The sequence below is a fragment of the Oncorhynchus nerka genome, linkage group LG13 (genome assembly GCF_034236695.1).
Source record: "Oncorhynchus nerka isolate Pitt River linkage group LG13, Oner_Uvic_2.0, whole genome shotgun sequence".
Taxonomy (NCBI): domain Eukaryota; kingdom Metazoa; phylum Chordata; class Actinopteri; order Salmoniformes; family Salmonidae; genus Oncorhynchus; species Oncorhynchus nerka.
Genome location: NC_088408.1, coordinates 43548900 through 43572409, shown reverse-complemented (window position 1 = coordinate 43572409; position 23510 = coordinate 43548900). Strand labels below are relative to the sequence as shown.

Here is a 23510-nt window from a genome sequence, read left to right as displayed (position 1 = left end):
TGCCTGGTTCACCAACTACTTTGCAGACAGAGTTCAGTGTGTCAAATCGGAGGGCATGCTGTCCGGTCCTCTGGCAGTCTCTATGGGGGTGCCACAGGGTTCAATTCTCGGGCCGACTCTTTTCTCTGTATATATCAATGATGTTGCTCTTGCTGCCGGCGATTCCCTGATCCACCTCTACGCAGACGACACCATTCTGTATACTTCCGGCCCGTCCTTGGACACTGTGCTATCTAACCTCCAAACGAGCTTCAATGCCATACAACACTCCTTCCGTGGCCTCAAACTGCTCTTAAACGCTAGTAAAACTAAATGCATAATTTTCAACCGTTCGCTGCCTGCACCCGCACGCCGACTAGCATCACCACCCTGGATGGTTCCGACCTTGAATATGTGGACATCTATAAGTACCTAGGTGTCTGGCTAGACTGTAAACTCTCCTTCCAGACTCATATCAAACATCTCCAATCGAAAATCAAATCTAGAGTCGGCTTTCTATTCGGCAACAAAGCCTTCTTCACTCACGCCGCCAAACTTACCCTAGTAAAACTGACTATCCTACCGATCTTCGACTTCGGCGATGTCATCTACAAAATAGCTTCCAACACTCTTCTCAGCAAACTGGATGCAGTTTATCACAGTGCCATCCGTTCTGTCACTAAAGCACCTTATACCACCCACCACTGCAACGTGTATGCTCTAGTCGGCTGGCCCTCGCTACATATTCGTCGCCAGACCCACTGGCTCCAGGGCATCTACAAGTCCATGCTAGGTAAAGCTCCGCCTTATCTCAGTTCACTGGTCACGATGGCAACACCCACCCGTAGCACGCGCTCCAACAGTTGTATCTCACTGATCATCCCTAAAGCCAACACCTCATTTGGCCGCCTTTCATTCCAGTTCTCTGCTGCCTGTGACTGGAACGAATTGCAAAAATCGCTGAAGTTGGAGACTTTTTTCTCCCTCACCAACTTCAAACATCTGCTATCTGAGCAGCTAACTGATCGCTGCAGCTATTGGTAAATAGCCCACCCAATTTTACCTACCTCATCCCCATACTGTTTTTATTTATTTACTTTTCTGCTCTTTTGCACACCAATATCTCTACCTGTACATGACCATCTGATCATTTATCACTCCAGTGTTAATCTGCAAAATTTTAATTATTCGCCTAACTCCTCATGCCTTTTGCACACAATGTATATAGAATCTCTTTTTTTCTACTGTGTTATTGACTTGTTAATTGTTTACTCCATGTGTAACTCTGTGTTGTCTGTTCACACTGCTATGCTTTATCTTGGCCAGGTCGCAGTTGCACATGAGTACTTGTTCTCAACTAGCCTACCTGGTTAAATAAAGGTGAAATAAAAAAATAAAAATAGCCAGCTAATACTATAAACATCAATGCGCCTGCTCAGGAAGCTAGTGTTTCATCACTGTCAGTTAATAAAATGTTGAATTATGTTTTGGCAAGATTGTCTCATTTCAAGTTAGCTGCAGGCTTAAATTAACATTTAATCATATGATTTAATAGAAACCCAAATAAAAGCATGTAGATAAATATGTTTGTGTCATTTATGCTAGAATGGTGGTTCAAAAATGACAGCTACACAGGCATATTAGCCAATAAATATGGCGTAGCCTACTAGGGCTATCCCTGACAAAAACAAATCTTGGTCGACCGATAGTCATCCTATTCTTTTGACAAATCGATTGGTTGAAATGTTTAAATGTATTTTTCTATATATAGACAGAAACTCTATGTGTTTGAATAAAACCAACTACATATGCACTGAGCTTGTCTGATACCTCACTAGGGTAGCGGGCACTATTTTCACCTCCGGATGAAAAGCGTGCCCAAAGTAAACTGCCTGTTACTCAGGCCCAGAAGCTAGGATATGCTTATTGGATAGAAAACACTCTAAAGTTTCCAAAACTGTTAAAATAATGTCTGTGATTATAACAGAACTGATATGGCAGGCGAAAACCTGAGAAGAATCCATCCAGGAAATGGGATTTTTTTATGTTTGTAGTTTTCCATTGACTGCCTACACAGTATCCAATGACTTAGGACTCATATTCCACTTCCTATGGCTTCCACTAGATGTCAACAGTCTTTAGAAATTGTATTCTGAAAAATGAGGGAGTAAGACCACTCTGAGTCAGTCGATAGTGGAAAGTCCCCAGACCTGTTTGCTGCGTGCGACCGAGAGCGCACCTTTCTTGTTTTTCTTTTATATTGACGAAGCTATTGTCCGGTTGAAATATTATTGATTATTATGACTAAAAACAACCTGAGGTTTGATTATAAACATCGTTTGACATGTTTCTACGAACTTTACTGATACTATTTGGATTTTTCGTCTGGCTGTTGTGACTGCCTTTGAGCCAATGGGTTACTGAACAAAACACGCCAACAAAACAGAGGTTTTGGATATAAAGAGGGACTTTATCGAACAAAACAAACATTTATTGGGTAACTGGGAGTCTTGTGAGTGCAACCATATGAAGATCAAAGGTAAGTGATTAATTTTATCGCTATTTCTGACTTTAGTTACTCCTCTTCTTGGCTGGTTACTGTTTGTAATGTTTTGTGAGCTGGGCACTGTCCTCAGATAATCTCATGGTATGCTTTCGCCGTAAAGCCTTTTTGAAATCTGACACAACAGTTGGATTAACAATAATTTAATCTTTAAGTCGATGTATAACACTTGAATGTTTTATGAATTTTTATTATGAGTATTTCTGTTTTTGAATTTGGCACTCTGCAATTTCACCGGATGTTGGCCAGGTGGGAAGGTAGCGTCCCATATACCCTAGAGAGGTTAAGCACACTGTTTGATTAAATAATTAAGAAAAACGAATGACTCAAGAAAGAGCCCAATGTGTTAAAGAAAATTACAGCGAGTGCCTGTGTGACTGGCGCAAGTGGTCTCGCTCTCCTCCCTACTGCAGCTGAAAGGCACCACAGCACAGCAAGTGTTAATTGCGCTGTTCGTGCTGAAGCTGTGACATCAATTCAGCCATGTAGTTTCTCAAATGTTTCTGTTTGAAAGGTTCTGTAACCGAAATCCCTAATTTGTTAAGGAAAAACATTCCCTATTCCCCCAACCCCATTCCCTATTCCCTCAGCTGTCTTTATTTTTATTTTTTTACCTTTATTTAACTAGGCAAGTCAGTTAAGAACAAATTCTTATTTTCAATAACGGCCTAGGAACAGTGGGTTAACTGCCTGTTCAGGGGCAGAAAGACAGATTTTTGTACCTTGTCAGCTCGGGGATTTGAACTTGCAACCTTTCGGTTACTAGTCCAACACTCTAACCACTAGGCTACCCTGCCGCCCCTTATGTGAAACATGTAAGCATCACATGCGACCAATAGCCTATCATAATCACTTCAATAAATTGGTTATAACAAACTCCGAACACAGTCATGTTGACAGCAAAATGAATGCGGAGGAGGTGAAAAAGCAACTCAAAATGTGTGAATGTTTACTAGTTGCTGAGAAGGGAAAGGCAAGTCAGATCTGTGGAAGACATTTGACTTGGTTGTGGAAACTACTGGAGATCAAGAAAAAATATGATATAGGAGCAAGCATTGCATGAGTATTATATGTGCCAAACAGTTGCTGTTAGATTACATTTTCTTTTCTTTTTCTGACCAATATTAACAGTGTAAACAAAACTAAATAAATAAGGGTAACAGAGAGTCTGTTCTAAGGAAGAAAATATAAAGCCTTTATTACAGCAGACTAAAAACATTAATGAATTGCAGTTTATTTATTGTTTAGGCTAATTATTCAAAAGCTCCCTTTGCTATTTAATTTAAAAACAAAAATTATTAATTGCATTTCAAAGCATGAATGTCTCATATGTTGTGTGATGGCATGATTGATTGATACAGTAGCCTATATATTGAATTTTGAGCTTAAGTAAGTTACGGTATTAAGACTAAACAGGAGGCACTCTGAGGCCTACAGCTCAATGGTGGTTATACAAGGCTACTATACTAAGCCTACTAATGATGACGACATGACTTATTATGATCATCATTTAGCAATATTCAATTCATACGCACAAAACATATGAACTAAGCATTCACTGTGAAAGTTGATACACAGTGTAGGCCCTTCATATATAGGCTATGAGCATCACTTCTTCGGGATCGGTGTCCCTTCCAGGGGACGGTTAAGCTAACGTAGGCTAATGCAATTAGCATAACAAGAGAATTTCTGCCATGTCTGATATCTGATATATCTGATATTGGCAGAAAGCTTAAATTCTTGTTAATCTAACTGAACTGTCCAATTTATAGTAGCTATAATAGTGAAATAATACCATGCTATTGTTTGAGAAGAGTGCACAATTCTGAACATGAAAAGTTATTAATGAATAAATTAGGTTTAATGGATAACATGATTGGCAGACGTGATGAGCAGAGAGAGTACCATGGATAGTGTACAAGTTTGTATTGGTTTACAGATTAGTACTCAGATGTGTTTGCCTGTCCAGTTAGCGAACATAAACGTTGCTAAAATTGACATTGCCAACAAACAGAAATGTGTTCAGAAGAAATGAATATACATATATATATGTATATTATATGTATAAAACAAAACAGCTCCACCCTCGACAGAAATCGATCATTTTGAAAACTAAAGCAGAAAGCTTGCTACGACCCACCGCCTAAGTCACTCACCGCCTATAAGTCACTCATCATAACAAGTCACTCTTGCCATATTAATGAGGCCTTTTGAACTGAACTAACCTGAATTAAGTTTGATTCATTTGAATTGACTATTCCTCGATTCACCCAATCACCCTGCTATCTTGCCACATCAATGGGGTCATTTGAGCTGAAACAAACCAATTTGCAAGTGAACCAACTCATGTCTCAATGAAGCCATTTGAATTCAACTAAACCAAATATAATTAATCGGAATCGACTCATTCTTCACTCACTCTGCTGTCATCTGGGCCACGAGATCGAAGGAGGCAAAGCCGGCATTGAGGAAGTTGTCGCGATAGCGGCTCATCTTGATGGCATCCAGCCAGTCTCCCACGGTGGTGAAGGTGGTGTAGTCAGGGACGCATCGGTCGAGCAGAGGCTGCGATGCCCTACAGGAGGGAGGAGGAGAGTGAGACAAAAGAGAGAGGGTTAAGGTCACGCCTCACCTCCAGCACCAATGAAACCTCACTCCTAAACCCCCAAAATGCCACCTCGCTCTCCCCCTCGCTGCCCTTGTAGGGTCAAGGGTTAATCGCCTCCGTCGCCTGACGTAACCACCTTTGACTACCGTTGGAGACTGGCTTGGCCGGGCGTGTGTGTGTGTTCTCTTTGGCATGATGACCAATGCTAAAGAGACACAAGGTGTGCAAACAACACAATACGGCGAAGGTGGAAAGACATTTCCTCAAGAATCTCTTGGACAGCGTGGAGATATTTGTGCACTGTCAACCTGTGTGTGTGTGTGTGTGTGTGTGTGTGTGTGTGTGTGTGTGTGTGTGTGTACGTGTGTGCACGTGTGTGTATGCATACACCTGCAGACACCCAACGAGGCCCTTGGACCCTCCAAAAAACCCAACCACCCCTGATTGATGTCATAGATAGGGGGGCCACCTTGCAGTTTTAATAAACAGCAGTGGAAGTTTGAAAAGAGAGGGAGAGCTAGGGTGAACGAAGGAAGGTGGGGGAGAAAAGGACAGAAAGAAAAAAGGGGGAAGAAAGAGGAGAAAGAGAACCTCTGTCTCTGTCTAACTCTCTCTCTGACCGCTCTCTGCTCTGTTGATCCTTGTCGTCTTTTGATGGCATTAGATTCACAATCAAAGGTGGATGGAAAAAAGAGAGGGAGCGAGTTAATAAGAGTCAATACAGAGGCTCCATTGAAGGGTTGACTGCTGCAGAGGGATAGGAGGAGTGCTCTTTAACAAGGCCTGCGCTTCAGGGCCCTGAGGGTTTGGGCTAGCCACCATCAACCATCAGACACAGTTCCCTCTTAACAGAGCATTGTTAGCCACTTTCTGAAGTCTCGTACTGAAGTGGAAGGTGTCTAGCCTGATCCCAGATCTATTTGTGCTATCTTGCCAACTCCTTATGGTCAGTGGAAAGACAGCCAAAACAGAGGATGTGGAATCAGGCTAGAAGTCAAAGGAAGCCAAAGGCACTGGGAGAGGCCACTAAGACCGTATGTCTCATGTTATGAGGGGCAGTCACCTGAGTGGATACTCCCAAACAGGAGCCCAAAGGGCAAAGGTGTTGTGACGGTTTCCTCATGGTTTTTTGGTGAACGTTTTTTTGTTTGTCTTCAGTGTGAGTGGTGAACATTGGATTTTTCCGTGTCAGGCTATATGGGTATGCATTTTGAGGCAGACAGACACACCGCACATCGCCGCCACCCCCCGCACACACACCACACACACACGTACCACACACTCACTCGCGCATGACAGGAGGACACCTCCACTTGTATTGTATAAACTATAACACGACTCCCAAACCAGTGACAAAAGTTAGCCTAGCAACCGCTAACCACTACAAAGCACTAATGTCACGCTGGACGTCATGGCAGCTCATCTCTCACTCACTCTTTCCCCGTTAGGCTCAGCGGGGGGCACACCTCTCCACTGGCCCGTTTAAAATATTTTTTTGCAAAAAATTCAAATCGTTCACATCTTTTCGCGTCACTCTTAATCTAGCTAAATACTGGCTAATTAATCAAGCTAAATACTGGCTAATTAATCTGATTTAATCTTCCCAGCCATCGCCATAACTCCAGATCCCCGATGGAATCACCCCCTATTCCTCCTCACCCTCTTCCCCCTTTGGGCTCTTTCCATGAAAACTACAGAGGACTGTAGCATGAGGATATCACTAAATATGTGAAACCATTGATCTAAGAACTTCCTTGTAGGAGCTATGGATGCCTTGAGTGCTTTATTGAGCAACGGTAATTCCACATTTGCATTGACAACCCTGGCCAGATGTTTGGTGGCTTAATGTTTTAGCTATGGGAAGTACTGTGTAGTGTAGGCATTGCTGAGACACTGACTCTCATACAAGTCAATAAGTCAATTTGGAAAAGGATATTTTTCCAGTGAAAAGTGTTATCGTTGTCGGCATGACTCGGGTGAGTCTAGTACCACAGTCACGGATAAAAAATGGCACCGTCACTACTAAACCCTAGTCCAGGGAACATACTGTATTGCAGTAGACAGAAAACCAAAGAAACCCATTTCAGAGATATATATTTCTAGCTATTCTCTATAATGTAATCCATCACATACATTCATACACTATATAGTACCTGTCAAAAGTTTGAAAACACCTACTCATTACAGGGTTTTTCTTTATTTTTACTATTTTCTACATTGTAGATGTAGGGGTAGTATACAGAAGATAGCGCTATTTGGAAAAAGACCAAGTTCATATTATAGTAAGAACAGCTCAAATAAGCAAAGAGAAACGACAGTCCATCATTACTTTAAGACATGAAGGTAAGTCATTCCGGAACATTTGAAGTTTCTTCAAGTGCAGTCACAAAAACCCAACAAGCGCTATGACAAAACTGGCTCTTATGAAGACCGCCAAAGGAAAGGAAGACCTAGAGTTACCTCTGCTGCAGAGGATAAGTTCATTAGAGTTATCGGCCTCAGAAATTGCAGCCCAAATAAATGCTTCACAGAGTTCAAGTAACAGACATCTTAACATCAACAGTTTAGAGGAGAATACGTGAATCAGGCCTTCATGGGCGAATTGCTGCAAAGAAACAACTAAAGGACACCAATAAGAACAACCGACTTGCTTGTGCCAAGAAACACGAGCAGTGGACATTAGACCGGTGGAAATCTGTCCACTGGTCTGATGAGTCCTTATTTGACAAGAACTACCTTGTCTTTGTGAGATGCAGAGTATGTGAACGGATGATCTCTGCATGTGTAATTCTCAACGTGAAACCATGGAGGAGGAGGTGTGATGGTATCGGGGTGCTTTGTTGGTGACACTGTCAGTGATTTATTTAGAATTCAGGGCACACTTAATCAACATGGCTACAACAGCATTCTGCAATGATACGTCATCTCATATTTTGTTTTTCAACAAGACAATGACCCAAAACACACCTCCAGGCTGTGTAAGGGCTATTTGACCAAGATGGAGAGTGATAGAGTGCTATGTCAGATGACCTGGCCTACACAATCAACCGACCTCAACCCATTTGAGATGGTTTGGGATAAGTTGTACCGCAGAGTGAAGAAAAAGCAGCCAACAAGTGCTCAGCATATGTGGGAATTCCTTCAAGATGGTTGGAAAATCATTCCAGGTGAAGTTGGTGGAGAGAATGCCAAGAGTGTGGAAAAAGGCAAAGGGTGGCTACTTTGAAGAATCTAAAATATATTTGGATTCTACAATGTAGCAAATAGTAAAAATAAAGAAAAACCCTTGAATGAGTAGTTGTGTCCAAACTTTAGCAAAATTCCCAGGTTTTCTAGAAATCCAGGTGGGAAAATAACCGGGTTATGATTATTCTAGGAAATCTGTGAATTTGGGGTTTTGCAACCAGCACCAGATTAAAGTAGCTGCTAACTAGGCTGAGATGGGCCAGACTGTCTGACAGTTTATAGGCTTACCCAGAAGATTGCGTGCTGCTGGTGACCACCTTGAGGCTGGCGGCGTTGCGGATGAGCTTGTCCAGCGTTGCAACGATCTGGGAGAATTTAGGCCGGAGGTTCCTTTCCTTGACCCAGCAGTCGAGCATGAGCTGGTGCAGTGCTGTGGGGCAGTCCATGGGCGGGGGCAGCCGGTAGTCCTGCTCCACGGCGTTTATCACCTGGAGGGTTGGATAAGAGTAAGATTGACAAGTGGGATAGAATCAGACCTAGATAAAAAAAATTGAGGTCAAATCTAGGGAATATGGTTTTGAATTATGAGACAAGAAAAGGATAAGAAACAGGGTGATGACTGGGGAGAGAATGGGGGTTTAGAGTCAAGATAAGAAGAGTCAAAAGACAGGGAGAGAGAGGGAGGGGGAAGATAAGAGAGAGCATGAGAAGGGGGCAGGGGGGAGAGAGAAAAGGGAAGGGGAACCAGTTAGGAAAAAGGGGGAGTCAGAGAAGGAGAGTGAAGTTGAAGATGTGACAGTGTTTTTCGGGAACGTTGAATGTCAACCTAAGTCATCTTAAAAAAGTCAAGTCCAGTAAATTAAATAAAAGCAAGTTCCACTCACGTCCTGGTTGCTCATGTCCCAATATGGCCGCTCTCCGTACGACATCACTTCCCACATGACGATGCCGTAGCTCCACACATCACTGGCCGAGGTGAACTTCCTGTAGGCGATGGCTTCGGGGCCGTCCAGCGAATAGGAATCTTGCCTCCCTGTGGATATGCGAATGAGTAGGTGAGAGTGAAATACTGGGGATGGAGTCACACACAGAGTTACACACATACAGAGGGAAGAGAGGGTGAGACAAACTTACACTGGTTGAGACACGTTTGATTATGATAAGATGCCAGGTAAAACTGAATACAAATACAATACACATACACACATAAACAAACAAAACCCTGAATAACAAGTTCATTGTGATTTTTATTGAATGTACAGTACAATTTGTGATTGAATTAAAAATAAATAGCAAAAAAGAACACAGTGATGAAAAATTGAAACAAACCAATTTATTACCATTCATTCAAGACTTGACATACACTATACTGTACATACAAAAGTATGTGGACACCCCTTGAAATTTGTGGATTTGGCTATTTCAGCCACATCAGTTGCTGACAGGTATATGAAAATCAAGCACACAGCCATGCAATCTCCATAGCCAAACATTGGCAGTAGAATGGCCTTCCTGAAGAGCTCAGTGATTTTCAACATGGCACCGTCATAGGTTGCCAATTTTCCAAAAAGTCCGTTTGTAAAATTTCTGCCCTGCTAGAGCTGCCCCGGTCAACTGTAAGCCCTGTTATTGTGAAGTGGAAACGTCTAGGAGCAACAAGGGTTCAGCCGTGAAGTGGTAGGCCTCACAAGCTCACAGAACGGGACCGCTGAGTGCTGAAGCGCAGTGTGCATAAAAATTGTCTGTCCTTGGTTGCAACACTCACTAACGTGTTCCAGACTGCCTCTGTCAGCACAATAACGGTTCGTCGGGGGCTTCATGAAATGGGTTTCCATGGCCGAGCAGCCACACACAAGCCTAAGATTACCATGTGCAATGCCAAGCGTTGGCTGGAGTGGTATAAAGCTCGCCGCCGTTGGACTCCGGAGCAGTGGAAACACATTCTCTGGAGTGATGAATCACGCTTCACCATCTGGCAGTCCGGCGGACGCGAGGAGAACGCTCCGTGCCCGAATGTATAGTGCCAACTGTAAAGTTTGGTGGAGAAGTAATAATGGTCTGGGGCTGTTTTTTATGGTTTGTGCTAGGCCCCTTAGTACCAGTGAAGGTAAATATTAATGCTACAGCATACAATGACATTCTTGACGAATCTGTGCTTCCAACTTTGTGGCAACAGTTTGGGGAAGGCCCTTTCTTGTTTCAGCATGACAATGCCCCCGTGTACAAAGCTAGGTCCATACAGAAAGGGTTTGTCGAGATCGGTGTGGAAGAACTTGACTGGCCTGCACTGACCTCAAACCCATCGAACACCTTTGGGATGAATTGGAATGCCGACTACGAACAGGCCTACATTTGTGCCCGACCTCACTAATGCTCTAGTGGCTAAATGGACGCAAGTACCTGTTCCAACATCTTCCCAGAAGAGTGTAGGCTGTTATAGCAGCAGAGAGGGGACCAACTCAATATTAGCGCCCATGCTTTGGAATGAGATGTTCGACGAGCAGCTGTCCACATACTTTTGGTCATGCAGTGTAGATGCCCACACACACATGCATACACACACTACCAAAGTGTCCTACACACTAACCAGTGAGCTGGTGTAGGTGGGGTCCGTGGCGTCATCTTCGAGGAAGCGCGACAGGCCGAAGTCAGACACCTTACACACCAGGTTGCTGTTGACCAGGATGTTGCGTGCAGCCAGGTCCCGGTGGACGTAGTTCATATCAGACAGATACTTCATGCCCGCCGCGATGCCACGCAGCATCCCCACAAGCTGGATCACTGTGAACTGCCCGTCGTTGAGCTGGCAAAGACAGAGAGATAGAAAGAGAAATATAAGCAAGCGTTATACTATAATCTATATTCAATATTTAGCTTAACTGTTTAACATACTTCCATTCCTACCTCTTTGCCGCGTTCTCTCTTTTCCTACCAACTCTCTCTTTTGTTTTGTGTCTCTTGCTCTCTCGTGGTTTTCCTCTCACTCTCTTTCTTATTTCCCCATATCTCTACCTGTCTCCCATCTAGCTCTCCTTCTGTTTCACCCCTTTCTCTCTACCCTCTTTCAACCCTTCCTTCCCTCCATCTCTCTCTCCCTCTATCTTCCGCTCTCTCTCTCTCCTTCTCAGTGTCAGACAATGTGTAATATGAAGACGAGGCAGTGATTCATAGGTTAGTGAAACCTCTGTAAATGTCAGAGATTGCGAGAGGAGCGGCACATTTGTAAGATACTGACAACAGACGGGGGTTAGGTACATGTTTGGGTACTTTGGCAGATGATGAGATGATTACAGATACACATTTATGTGTTTTCAAGAGTATCAATTCTCTGGCTGTTTTTATATAGTGCATGTTCAATTGATTTAGTCCAGAGATTGACAGCAAGTTAGGCCTTTGTTATTATGAAAACATTTTTGGAGTTACAGTAGGTGGTGTGTAATGTTAGCAATATGTGAAATTATGTTTTTTTTTGCCAAACCCTGAGCTCAATGTTTCAAATAATTTGCTAATTTTAAACATATCCTTGTGCGTGTGTGTGTGTGTGTGTGTGTGTGTGTGTGTGTGTGTGGGTGTGTGCACCCATCAAATTATTATTATTTAGTACTGTGTGTGTGTATGTTCTACAGGTTCTCCTACCCTCAAGAAAGAGTCTAGCGCCCCGTTCTCCATAAACTCTGTGACGATCATGACTGGCCGGCTCTTGGTGACCACGCCCTCCAGTCGAATGATGTTGGGGTGGTCGAACTGTCCCATGATGCTTGCTTCACTCAGGAAGTCCCGCCTCTGCCGGTCAGTGTAGCCCACCTTGAGTGTCTTGATAGCCACAATGATCTCACGTCGGCCGGGTAGCTTGCAACGCCCGCGACACACCTCCCCAAACTCTCCTGTGAGAGCGAGGAATGGGAGACGGCGAGAGAGAGAGAGACGGAGGGGGGAAGAGAGGAAGGATAGAAAAAATGGAGGAGAGTGGGGGAGAGAGGGGAGAGGGACAGTTTACTGGTTAGAACCAAGGAGTCAGGAAAGGGAAGCGGGAGACTGCGAGAGAGAGCGGCTCGGGCAGTGTACGGTGGGTAGGAATGGCAGAGAAAAGGGGGGGATGAAAGGTGAGAGTGAGGGACAGCCGAGGGAGAACTAAAAACGTAGGGAAGAGTGGGTTAGCGTGGGTAGTTTGGGGGTGGTGGTAAAGCTTGATAAGAGAGTGGAGAGGTGGAAGGCTAGAGATATAGGGGGGGTAGAGGGGTGGTCGGGGAGATTAGGATTCAGAGGAGTTAGGGGCGGAAGAAGAGGCTGGAGGCGAGAGAAGCTTGGGGCTCGTGGAGGCTTTGCGTTTAGGTCCTAACACGCCAAGCGGGTGCGAGAGTGTGTGAGAGAGAGAATGTGTGTGCGAGAGACGGAAACAAGGGAAGTGAGGGAACGGGGAGGGTAAAGGGGAGGCGCAACAGGGTTTGAGGATTGTCACTAAAGGCGAAGGCTTGGAAGCAACGGGTTCAAGTAGCAGCAGTAGATGTTAAGCTGTGGTAGTGGTAGTAGAGCAGAGGGGGCTCAGCTGCAGGCGACATACACCTCAAAATCAAAATTCCCATCAACACAAGTCGTCATTCAGCTCAGATACATGGCTAACTCTGAGTCGACAACAGTCCTGCAGCTTTTTAGCAAAAGTATTACTAATATTTCAAAATATCAAGATTTTAACTCTAACTAGTACATCAAAAGGGGGCAGAGGGATGGAGCAAGGGTGTAAACAGGAAGGACAGGAAGAAGTAAACAGGAAGGATGACCACAATAAGTGATGAGGTCAAGGGTCAAAGGGACTTTGGAGTGGCCCCCTTTAATAGTGGCCCTCAAGACTCTTAAAGAGGGGGATGGAGTTTAGAGATGAATGTCCTGGCCCTGGAAGGCTGCTGTTCTAGCTTCTTGAATGGCCAATCAACTCTCCTAGATGACGATTAAGTCAGGTAGATTCAAGTAGGGGTGCTAATCAATTTAAGTGATTGATTAATGACAGTTGAACAAACAAAATAACCTCTTACTGCAGAGCACATCTCCAGGACCAGGAATGGGCAGTTCTTAGAGGTTAAAGGTTTATTAAAACAAAGAGACAAAAAGTGGGGAAAGGAGGTAGCAATCATTAAAGGCACTTAGGTGCCAACCTAAGGGGGAGCTACAGTTGTGAGTGAAGCGAATTAGGGGACGCAACATTTTTTACAAAGGTGTAAATGCGTATTTGTGATTAGGGGGGCTGCTAGTGCTGGGGGGATGGGGGGGAGCACGAGGGGAGGCGGGGATGGTTTAAGGGGGGTTGGGACGATGAATTGAGTGAAAGTACCGCTTGGCGTGAAGTCCTCTAACGGTATGGCCTGGAGGTGACTAGCATTCTTCCCCCTGTAGCTCAGGAGCTTTTGTTGGTTACCTGCGCCAATGACTTCCTCGATCTTCACGCAGGAGATGTCGATCTCCTTGGCAAACTCGCGGATGGCCTCATTGGGGTCCTCGTAGGTGAAGGGGTCAATATAGACCTTCATTCCAGGTGTGACTATAGGGGATTCAATAGCGGAAATAATCACATGAATCAAGGCAGTCAAGCAGAAATTACCATTCAAAATTATATGTACAGCATTGATTGTTAATCAATTAAATGCATGAAGGCGGCCTACGTGTTGTAATGATAGCTTTGCTTCTAATGATATTGGGTGCATTAACATAAGATGTTACAGTCGAGGAATAACACCAATGAGATCCACAACCACTACACTCTCAGAAAAATGGGTTCCAAAAGGGATCTTCGGCTGTCCCCAGAGGTGAACCCTTTTTGGTTCCAGGAAGAACCCTTTTTTGGTTTCAGGTAGAATTCTTTTGAGATCCATGTAGAGTCCTCTGTGGAAAGGGTTCTACATGGAACCCAAAAGATTTCTTCAAAGGGTTCTTCCATTGTCTCAGTAGGTATTAAATAGAACACTGCGGCCCGCCCGCCTGTGGGGGAAACAACCCTTGGTTATCTTGATTACCCAATTGACTCACAGCAAAAACGTCACCTTTATAAAATGCAATTTTCTTGTTGTCTGCTTGTTTTCCTCATTTACAAAATTTCATTAAAGAAAGTACAATGTCTAAAAGATTACTTTTGAACATTTCCTGCTCCCAGGTGTTCTCACTACTTAGAAAAACGTTAATATTGTAGGGATTCCCTCATGCCCCTTTCATGACGGCGCTAAAGTTAGCTACGTGAGTGAGTGCTAGCTAGCTACCAATCACAAGCATTTCGCTACACTCGCATTAACATCTGCTAACCATGTGTATGTGACAAATACAATTTGATTTGATTTGAACATTAAGCTAGCCAAGACCAACAACACAAACAAACAGAATTTATAGCTACAATTAGTGATTGGAGTTACAAACGGACTATACTAAATGAGTTAAATCTCTTTCCTGTGATGAAATGTTTTCCACACACATAGCTACATGTAGCCTACTTGGACATCATGTCCACACAATTTTCCACACCAAATAGATTGAGGCCACAGGGCTCTTCTCGCAGGCTCTATTTCCCTTTTTGTGAGCATTGTGAACCGTAGGTCGTGATTTTTGACATGGTTACTTTGAACAACACAGCATTATTTCTGTATAACAAAACATCTGTGATGAAATTGTTTTTTTTTTTACAATGGGGGTCAATAGGAAAGAATGTTTGTTTTCCTCAGTTTGTGAGCGTGGTCGAGGGGAATTCCTTCTTATGACACCAAGCTTTATCTTGGCCAGGTTACAGTTGTAAATGAGCACTTGTTCTCAACTGGCCTACCTGGTTAAATAAAGGTGAAATGTAAAAAAATTCAAAACAGAGTATGGGTTCAGCCGGTTAGGTTCTAGACAGCAGCTTTTTTTCATAAGAGTGTACCAATGCTGCCTATATAATCTGTGACTGTTAAATGACATAAACCTTATTTTGACACATTATGTGGAAATAGGATTCTTGTGATATAACTGGCTTTTGACATGTAGTGTGTGGGTATACTGTTAGATGTAGGGATTAAGTCTAGCTCAGAGGCCGGCTGTTAGAATATGGAACATGTGGAAAGCTTATAATGGAGGACAGGCAGTAGAGACTTACTGTACTGCTGCAGTTTCTCTGTGTACTCTGACTCGGAGCCATTCCTCTGCTTCCTGTGGGGCAAACCAGAGTAAAAACACAAAGTCAGTCAAGTACCGTATGGTGCAATATTCAATGGAGCAGGATTGAGTGGAGATGATTTCGGCAAAGCCGTGTCATTAGAAATAGAGAATACCACTGTATTGCTGCCCACTACGATATCTTTATATTTGAAACTAAGAAATAGAGAATTTCAGGTAAAACTACAAAATAAGATAATATATTGGACAGCAAAAGTAGGACTCTGTTTATGTCTAGAATGGCAGCTGAGAGAAAACATAATGGCTCAACTCGAGAAGTGAAGGACAAAAAGCCTCATCCAATGGCATCCTCAGCTGTCTCCATCAACACCCAGCTTAACACTCCCTCCTGCACGCTGGTTCAGACTAATACACTGTTCACTCCCAATCCCCCCTTATTTATTCTGTTCATCCTCCTCTTTCTCTTATTTCTTCTGTATCAGCCCATTAATGCAGGGGAGATAGCTATGACAGGGCGAAGGGGGTGGGGTTGTTGAAATTACATGTTAATGTGGTTCCTTTGTTGTCTAACCAGTAACCGGGGCAATAATACCCACCGGTGATTTGCATCTCATTTCCAATTCCAATGCAGTTACGGAATATGCCAAGGAGCCTCTGAGTATTCCTTCTTTTTTTTCTTCTCTCGTGGCAGATGCTAGCGAGCTAAGCTAAGACAAAGAAAGAGACTATTCAGCCTGACAGGGCCCGGGCCTGTCAGAACGGGCGGCTCACAGTGAACCATGTCACTGCGAGAGGCGGATGAGTGCCAACCAGTCGACAAAAGGGAGGGTATCAAACTTGTATGCTTCGCCAACCTGCAGACTCCCAGTGACATATGAGTAGTACTATGTACAGTAGAGTTGAAAGACCACGGCCAGGCTTTTACAAGAACTGAATGGATATTAAAGTTAAATGGACAAATATCCTACAAGTGAATAGGAATCAATAGGGATGGGCCGTGTCCATTTTTTTGGGACGGGCAGCGTCCGAGTGCATATACCCGGGAACTTGATGACAAGGCCATGAATGCAGGGCTAATAGCTTCTAGCAGCTGAAGCTCATGCTCTGTTCCATGGGATAGCCTAGCGAGGGATTGGGAGTGAAATCTGTATGGACTATCCACTGGACGAGCTAATCTCCTACTCGCAAACCTCTTAGGTGGCAGCCAGTGCAGAGTGTCCCTGTCTTTCTGTTGTGTGTTTAAGGACGTAAACACATTCAAAAGTTAACATTTCCATTTAGTTTTTGTGTGGGTGTTTCAATCTGTAAATCAAATATGCCAGGATTTACCATAAATATGCAGTTTTATCACTTGCTAACATTGCTATGCTAACATTGTTTCATCCACAAACTGAAGTACGCCTTATTGTCAGCTATTATTGTGTGAGCTTGGTCAACTGCTTTTGATAATGAACGTGGCTTCAATGTCGGACGTAGACACTTTTTCAACGTTATCTAAACAACAATGTGTTCGCTGGGTAGTATCGACTATGTTTATTCTCACCTGAGGCAGACGATGGCAATGACGACGACAGCGATAATGAAGACTAGACTTGCGGTGGCAGAACCAACAATAAGGGGCAGCTGCTCCTGAAGAGACTTCTCGGGGTCACCTAGAGGTCAAGAGGTTAGAGGTCAGGGTTACCCATAGGTACCTGTCACCACTATCACATAAATACATACACACTACACCCACACGGCCCTCACACCCTCCGACTAGGCGAACTCCCGACATCACTTTGTCCTTGTGACGTATGCGTGCATCTCCCACCTGTATAGAATGATTTGAGACAGTTTGCTACAGCAGGACAATAATCCTGCTACAACAGGCATTTTTTATTATTATGGGGATTATTATTAGTGAACATTTTTGTAGGGGTTGATACATTTTTCCTAAGGGTAAATCAAGTCTGAAATTTCAAAGTGGAAATTACAAACTTCAGAAGCCTTTTTAAACCTCAAATAAACTCCAAGTAAAAACATTCCTGTTCTCCTGCAACAGGGTGATGAAATTAAGATCCTACATCTGTATAGGCTTTCAACTCCTACACTTCAGCTACTCCTAGAAACCACTCCTACACCTACTCCTTGAAACCATATGCTTATGTAAAGACAGGCATGCACTTGTGTTCACCACTCTACATCAGAGAAAATGGAAAGGCTATTGTCAGTTTGTCAGATTAAACCTTTAGATTCACGTTACAGTACTCTAGCCTAACTGGCTCTAATATAAATTGGAATGACAGTCAAATAATGGGAGACATCGTCATAAATGATTCGGCTGTCACGCCCTGGTCTTAGTATTTTGTGTTTACTTTATTATTTTGGTCCGACTCTCCGTCACCGCAAGAAAACCGTGACATCGGCAGACAGGCAGCAAAGGTTTATTATTTCAATGATAAGCCTAAAGAAGTATAAACCTTTTGTAAGGCTTTTGAGCCTCTACATATTTATAAGCAGGGGCACAGGGTAAGGAAGTGGAGGTAGGAAGAAAGTGATGTAATATGGTCAGTTAGCCAATGCATTAATCCAAAAGTGATTTAAAATGAACACTTATACAACAGGCTATATGTGGCCCTCGCACGAAGCAAACCCACAACCTAGTGTTGCAAGCACCGTGCTGCTACCAGGTTGTGAGTCACCATTGCAACCACAAGAGATGTGTACCTTTACAGCGTGTGAGAATTTCAGTAGTATTCTGATGCATGCTTGTGTCAATGCCGTCCCTGTATGTGTCTTAGACTGTTTGACAAACTCCAATTTCCGCTCATGGGGAGAAAAAGAGTGAATTAATTCATACTTTTTAGGTTGGTGCTGAAGTCGGCGGGGCTGCTATAGCGGCCGTACCCAGCCACTGTGCGGGCTCGGACCTGGACCACATAGGGCGTGCCCGTCTTGAGCCCCTCGATGCGGGCAGAGCTCCTTTGGGCTGTCATGGTGTGGGCGATGGCCTCACCCTGGTCCTGCCAAACCAAACGCACAGAGAAGGGTTAAGAAATGCTTAAAAAAATGTACTAATCAAACAACATCCCCTCAATCATATCATCCATATACATCGCCTTCCCTCCACCCGCTTTGTGGCACATGCCGTGTTCAACAAATCTCACCGTACAGATGGCGAGAGGCAGCGCGAGGCGAAAATAGATGGGGAGCTTTAATCGGTGGGTACAACACCACAACAAACATAGAGAGACACTAACCAGGTTTCCATCCAACCTTTTTTTACCAATCACTGTACCTTTACCCAGCCAATCTGTAAATAGCACACCCGACCACCTCATCCCCATATTATTACTTACCTTTTTGCTCTTTCGCATCCCAGTATCTCTACTTCACTACTTCACTATCACTACTTATCATCTGCACATCTATCACTCCAGTATTAATGCTAGGTTGTAATTATTTTCGCCTCTAGGGCCTATTTATTGCGTTACCTCCCTACACTTCTACATTTCCACACACTGTACATAGATTCTATTTTTATTTTATTTTGTGTTATTGACTGTATGTTTGTTTGTGTAACTCTGTGTTGCTGTTTTTCTCGCACTGCTTTGCTTTATCTTGGCCAGATCAGTAGTAAATGAGAACTTTTTCTCAACTGGCCTCCCTGGTTAAATAAAGGTGAAATAAAAAATTCAATAAATAAATAAATTATGCAAGTAAAGTCCATGTCAAGGCCTGATGGCAACAGCAAATCTGTCAGTTAACATTCCATTTGTAAACTTTAATAACAGGATATGGTGTGTGGTACTCCCACCATGACTCGGGAAAGCATGCAGTTATATATAATTAGGTTATGATGAACTTCCACAGGGTGGTGAAAGTTACTGAGCTTGATGCTTCTTTTCCAATGTATATAGAGGGTCTTATTTTGGTGACAAAATTATCGATAATTGGCTGCAGTTCGACAAATAAAAATCTCATCATGTACAGTAGGTAGCCAACCCGCACTGTATCTGCGAGCTGTTGGTTAGAGCGCACGTGCCAAGACCGGAGTGGGCACATTCACTATATAATGCAACATTTATTTTGACAAAATCACCAGTAGAGTTAAAAATTTAATAATAAATGAAATGTTTTATTAATTACATGGAAATGTAACCCCAAAAGCATTTTTATGCCCACTATGTCATCACGCACAGCCTTTTATCATCAACAAGTCAATTTGATAGAAACAGAACTCTCGTAGCAAAATATCGTTTTTATAAAGATTTTTGAATATTTGCATGGTAAACAGAAAAGAAAAGGAGGAAGAATTGGGAGGGGAAGAAGGAATAAAGGCAGGAAGGAAGGATCAACTAAACGCCCGGCGGACAGAGGGACGGGATTAAGACTTTGTCATAAATGTTGTTGTTATTGTTGTGGTGTTGAATTATTTCCTACGGGGCAATATTATTACAGCATGCAACAGAGGCAGAAATAAGACTTGTGAAATAGGATGTAGAATTAAGAAGCGTTGATTTACATTGTTGCTTACCTTCTCATGGTACTTAATCTCGTAATCCAGAATAATTCCATTGGGTTTTTCAGGGGGCAGCCAGGAAAGACTCATGGTGCTCGCTGTGGCCCCCATTAGGTGAACTGTGGGTACTGCAGATGGAGCTGTAAGAGAGGGGTAGAGGGAAGGAAATATGCACTTTAATTCAGTATTGTGTGTTTTCGGAGCTTTACACCCTTTGTATATCTACACAAGCCTAAGCATATTGATGCTTTGCAGGGCTTTGTTATGTGCTGTGCTTGCTATACTTGGTAAGCTATGCAGCCAGCCACTCTCTCTCCCTATAGCTCTGCTGTTCCTTTTCCAGACAAGGGATCTGTGATTCTTTCTCAGCAACGAGGGAATCAATCAACAAAATGGTGGCGCTTAGTATTTGTAAGATCCAATACCCACCCTGTGCGGCACACACACATGCACGTGCACATACGCACAAATACATGACCTCACCCACATCAGGTTCATTTCTCAACCCACTCTTTTATTTGTGACATGTATATGACTACACACAGCAGTCTGTCTCTCTCTCTCTCTCTCTTCCTTTCTCTCTCGGCATGTCCAGGCCTGATCCATCCTCACCTCCCTAGTTGCTACCCTATCATTCGCTTTTATTTAACATCCATTGTCACTTCAGTCCTTCTTTAGTATGCCCAAAAATGTCCCCCCTCTTAATGATTCTCTTCCCCAGTTTCATCTGTCTCTTTTACTCCTAGTATTCTCCTCTTCGTCCCCCCCACCCCCCTTCTCCCTCTCTCCGCCAATAATCTTTGTTAAACAGTTTCTAATCCCCAAGTCCGGTACTTTGAACCTTTGTTTCTCCTTGTCATTGTCACCCCCACCACCCTAGACCTCCCTCTCTCTCACTCCCTCCCCTCTTTCTCTCTTTCTTCCCTAACCCAAAGCTCCATCCCCATGTAGTAGCCTACCACCAGCCACCCATTCCTCCCTGAAAATCTCAAACCTCTCCCCATAGACAATACTCCCTGGGCAAACTCCCCAGGTCACTGGGAACCTCCTCCTGGCCGAGACACTGGGGAGTAACCAGTAACCATGGCGGGCCTCACACGGCTTATCGCCTCTATTTATTTTTGGTCTTAAAAGTGGAATGCAGAGAGCGGCGAGAATGGTAGGGAATCTAAGGATAATCTGATCGGGGTGGTGTCTCTCCTTCCCCCCTGCTGCTCCCCCCTGACCTACACTCCTCCTGGGGGGTGCATTGTGTGAAAGTGGGGGTGCAAAAGCTTGGCGGGGAGAGGGTGGCAGGAGAGGATCAGTATATTTTTGGAATACATTTTCCTGCAATTCTATACTGTTTCTTAATATGTGGAATACATATTATTTGACAGAACACAACAATTTTTCTTAGGTTTTTTACACAATAATTTATATTGAAAAATAGTTTTAATAAACTAGTTTACTAATCTACCCACTTCCCTGAAAATCCCACCTCCAATTGACTGGTCTGAAATCCTCCCAACCATGTGACTCACAAAAACATCCTGCTCCTTCCCCACCCACAGTGAGTGATTGACAAGCCAAACTGTTAAGAATGTGGCCAGGATAACGCATGACAATGAGGAAATGAAATCGAAAATGGGAGGAATAATATTGTTTTACCCAATAAGGATTAGAATTTTAATGTTGTAATTGGTAGGTTAAGAAAAAGCATTGGTAAATTGTTAGGTTTTCCTTTTCTTTTTGTCAGAAATAACGTGATCACAATAAGTTAGTACAATAAAAAAATGAACTTTAATTATTTTTTACATGTAAAAAATAATTTTCTCAATATGGCAATTATCTGGTAAGGTACTGAACAAGAACTATCAACTTGAAAATGCAAACTGGAGTACCTACAAAAAAAATGGAGTTACTCATATACAGCCTGCATATGATATTGTGTAGTCCTAATTTGATTAATAGAAACAAAGAAAAGCACTACATACATAATCTAATCACGTTTTGGTTCTTAAAACCACATATCCTACACAAGTCCTACTGTAGCCTACCTGGAGAATCTTGAATTTTTAAGATGAGAGAAAATAAGAGGGTTTTACATTTGAACAAATCTGTAGCCTGCAGTTACAAGACTAGTCTACTATAAATCATTTTCAAATTGTCATTCTGTTTAATAGTGGCCATTTTAACAACATACCACAGTGAGTAGGCTACATATTTGACAACAACTTGTGAAGAAACATAATAATCATAAAAAGTATGAGAAATAACAAAGGTGTTGTCTCAGCAAGCATAAAAATGTTCCAATTTTCCTCAGACCTGAACTTTTTTTGGCGCCATTGTTTGAAGCGCTGTCACCATGAAAATGTTTAAGAGCAACTGAAGGCAATACACAAATCTCATACGAAATGGCCTATCTGGCATCAATATGAGTCAGAAACATTTAGTCTAGTGTCAAAATTGACGACAAAGTGTAAATAGGAAAATGTTGGTCATAAAGTAAGTCTCGTCCAAAACTGAGTTTTGTAAGTGAGTTAGTTACGACGTACTAGAGGGTTTTGGTATGGATTACTTACATGCCCACTTTTGCCAATTATACCAATTTCCCAGAGACAACACATTGTGGTCCACCCCCAGCTGCCATGTGGAGTTTTTGGACAATGTTGTCAAGTTTGCATCTGGGTGCAACATTACGCACATTACATTTTCGCTCAGCAAATAGGAGTGAAAATGGGCTTCCATAAAGTTGGTGCCAACCTCCAATGTATTTCAACAATATTGCCAGATGGCCAGGAATGGAGATGGCCAGGAATGGTATCTGTTCATTATTATATTGGTACCAGCTAGCTATCTACTTTTCATTATACAACATTATTTGATAATTCTAGCAAGCCAGGCTAGCTATGATACCACAGATGAAAGGGGAATGATACTGTAGCTAAGTAAACATATCACGCTAATATGTAATGTGATGTAGCATGTCAGATGAGAAAGATGAGAAAATCTCATGTTAGCTAGCTACCTTGTTATCAGCAGCTAATTGTAGCACATTTGCATTTAGTGTCAATACAGGGCAGGCATTGGATACTAGCTAATCATACGATGTAGCCAACTTTCTTTCAAACTTTCTTTCAATAACGGTTGGCAGACACTAGCTAGTCAACTCATTTCAACTCGGACAGATATTGATAACTAACCCGGATTTGCAAGTTAGCTAGCATTCGGGGGTGTCTGCCACAACATGCATGTTCTCATAAAAGTTTGTGTATTTTCTAGGGCAAAAATAAGTAAAGGATGGTACTTGTGGCTTTGGCTCTGGCAGAAAATAGCTAAACGTATCAGCAAGCATTCAGCAACGTACACAGCTGGTTGCATAGAAACGGCATCAGCGTCACTAGCCTGAATCTATTCTGTACTTACAGTCCCTCTATTAGCATATAAATTACTTCCAAACTAGAGATAGTTATTTTTCTCACTGTATGTTTATTGAGTGATGATATTTTATTTAATTCACAGGCTTCAACCTGGTGGATTTGTTGTTCAGCAGCATCGTGGGA

General features: G+C 42.9%; 1 protein-coding gene across 1 annotated transcript in view; it reads right to left on the bottom strand.

The window, feature by feature from the left end:
• The window catches only part of LOC115139552 (ephrin type-B receptor 3-like), a 104015-nt gene that overhangs the window by 13785 nt on the left and 66720 nt on the right, over nucleotides 1-23510 (bottom strand). The window contains 11 exon segments of the mRNA XM_029677076.2: nucleotides 4962-5117; nucleotides 8625-8824; nucleotides 9221-9342; nucleotides 9345-9369; nucleotides 10924-11139; nucleotides 11973-12220; nucleotides 13747-13869; nucleotides 15445-15497; nucleotides 17008-17116; nucleotides 18304-18466; nucleotides 19981-20105. Of these exon segments, the coding sequence (XP_029532936.2) occupies nucleotides 4962-5117; nucleotides 8625-8824; nucleotides 9221-9342; nucleotides 9345-9369; nucleotides 10924-11139; nucleotides 11973-12220; nucleotides 13747-13869; nucleotides 15445-15497; nucleotides 17008-17116; nucleotides 18304-18466; nucleotides 19981-20105 (1540 nt within the window).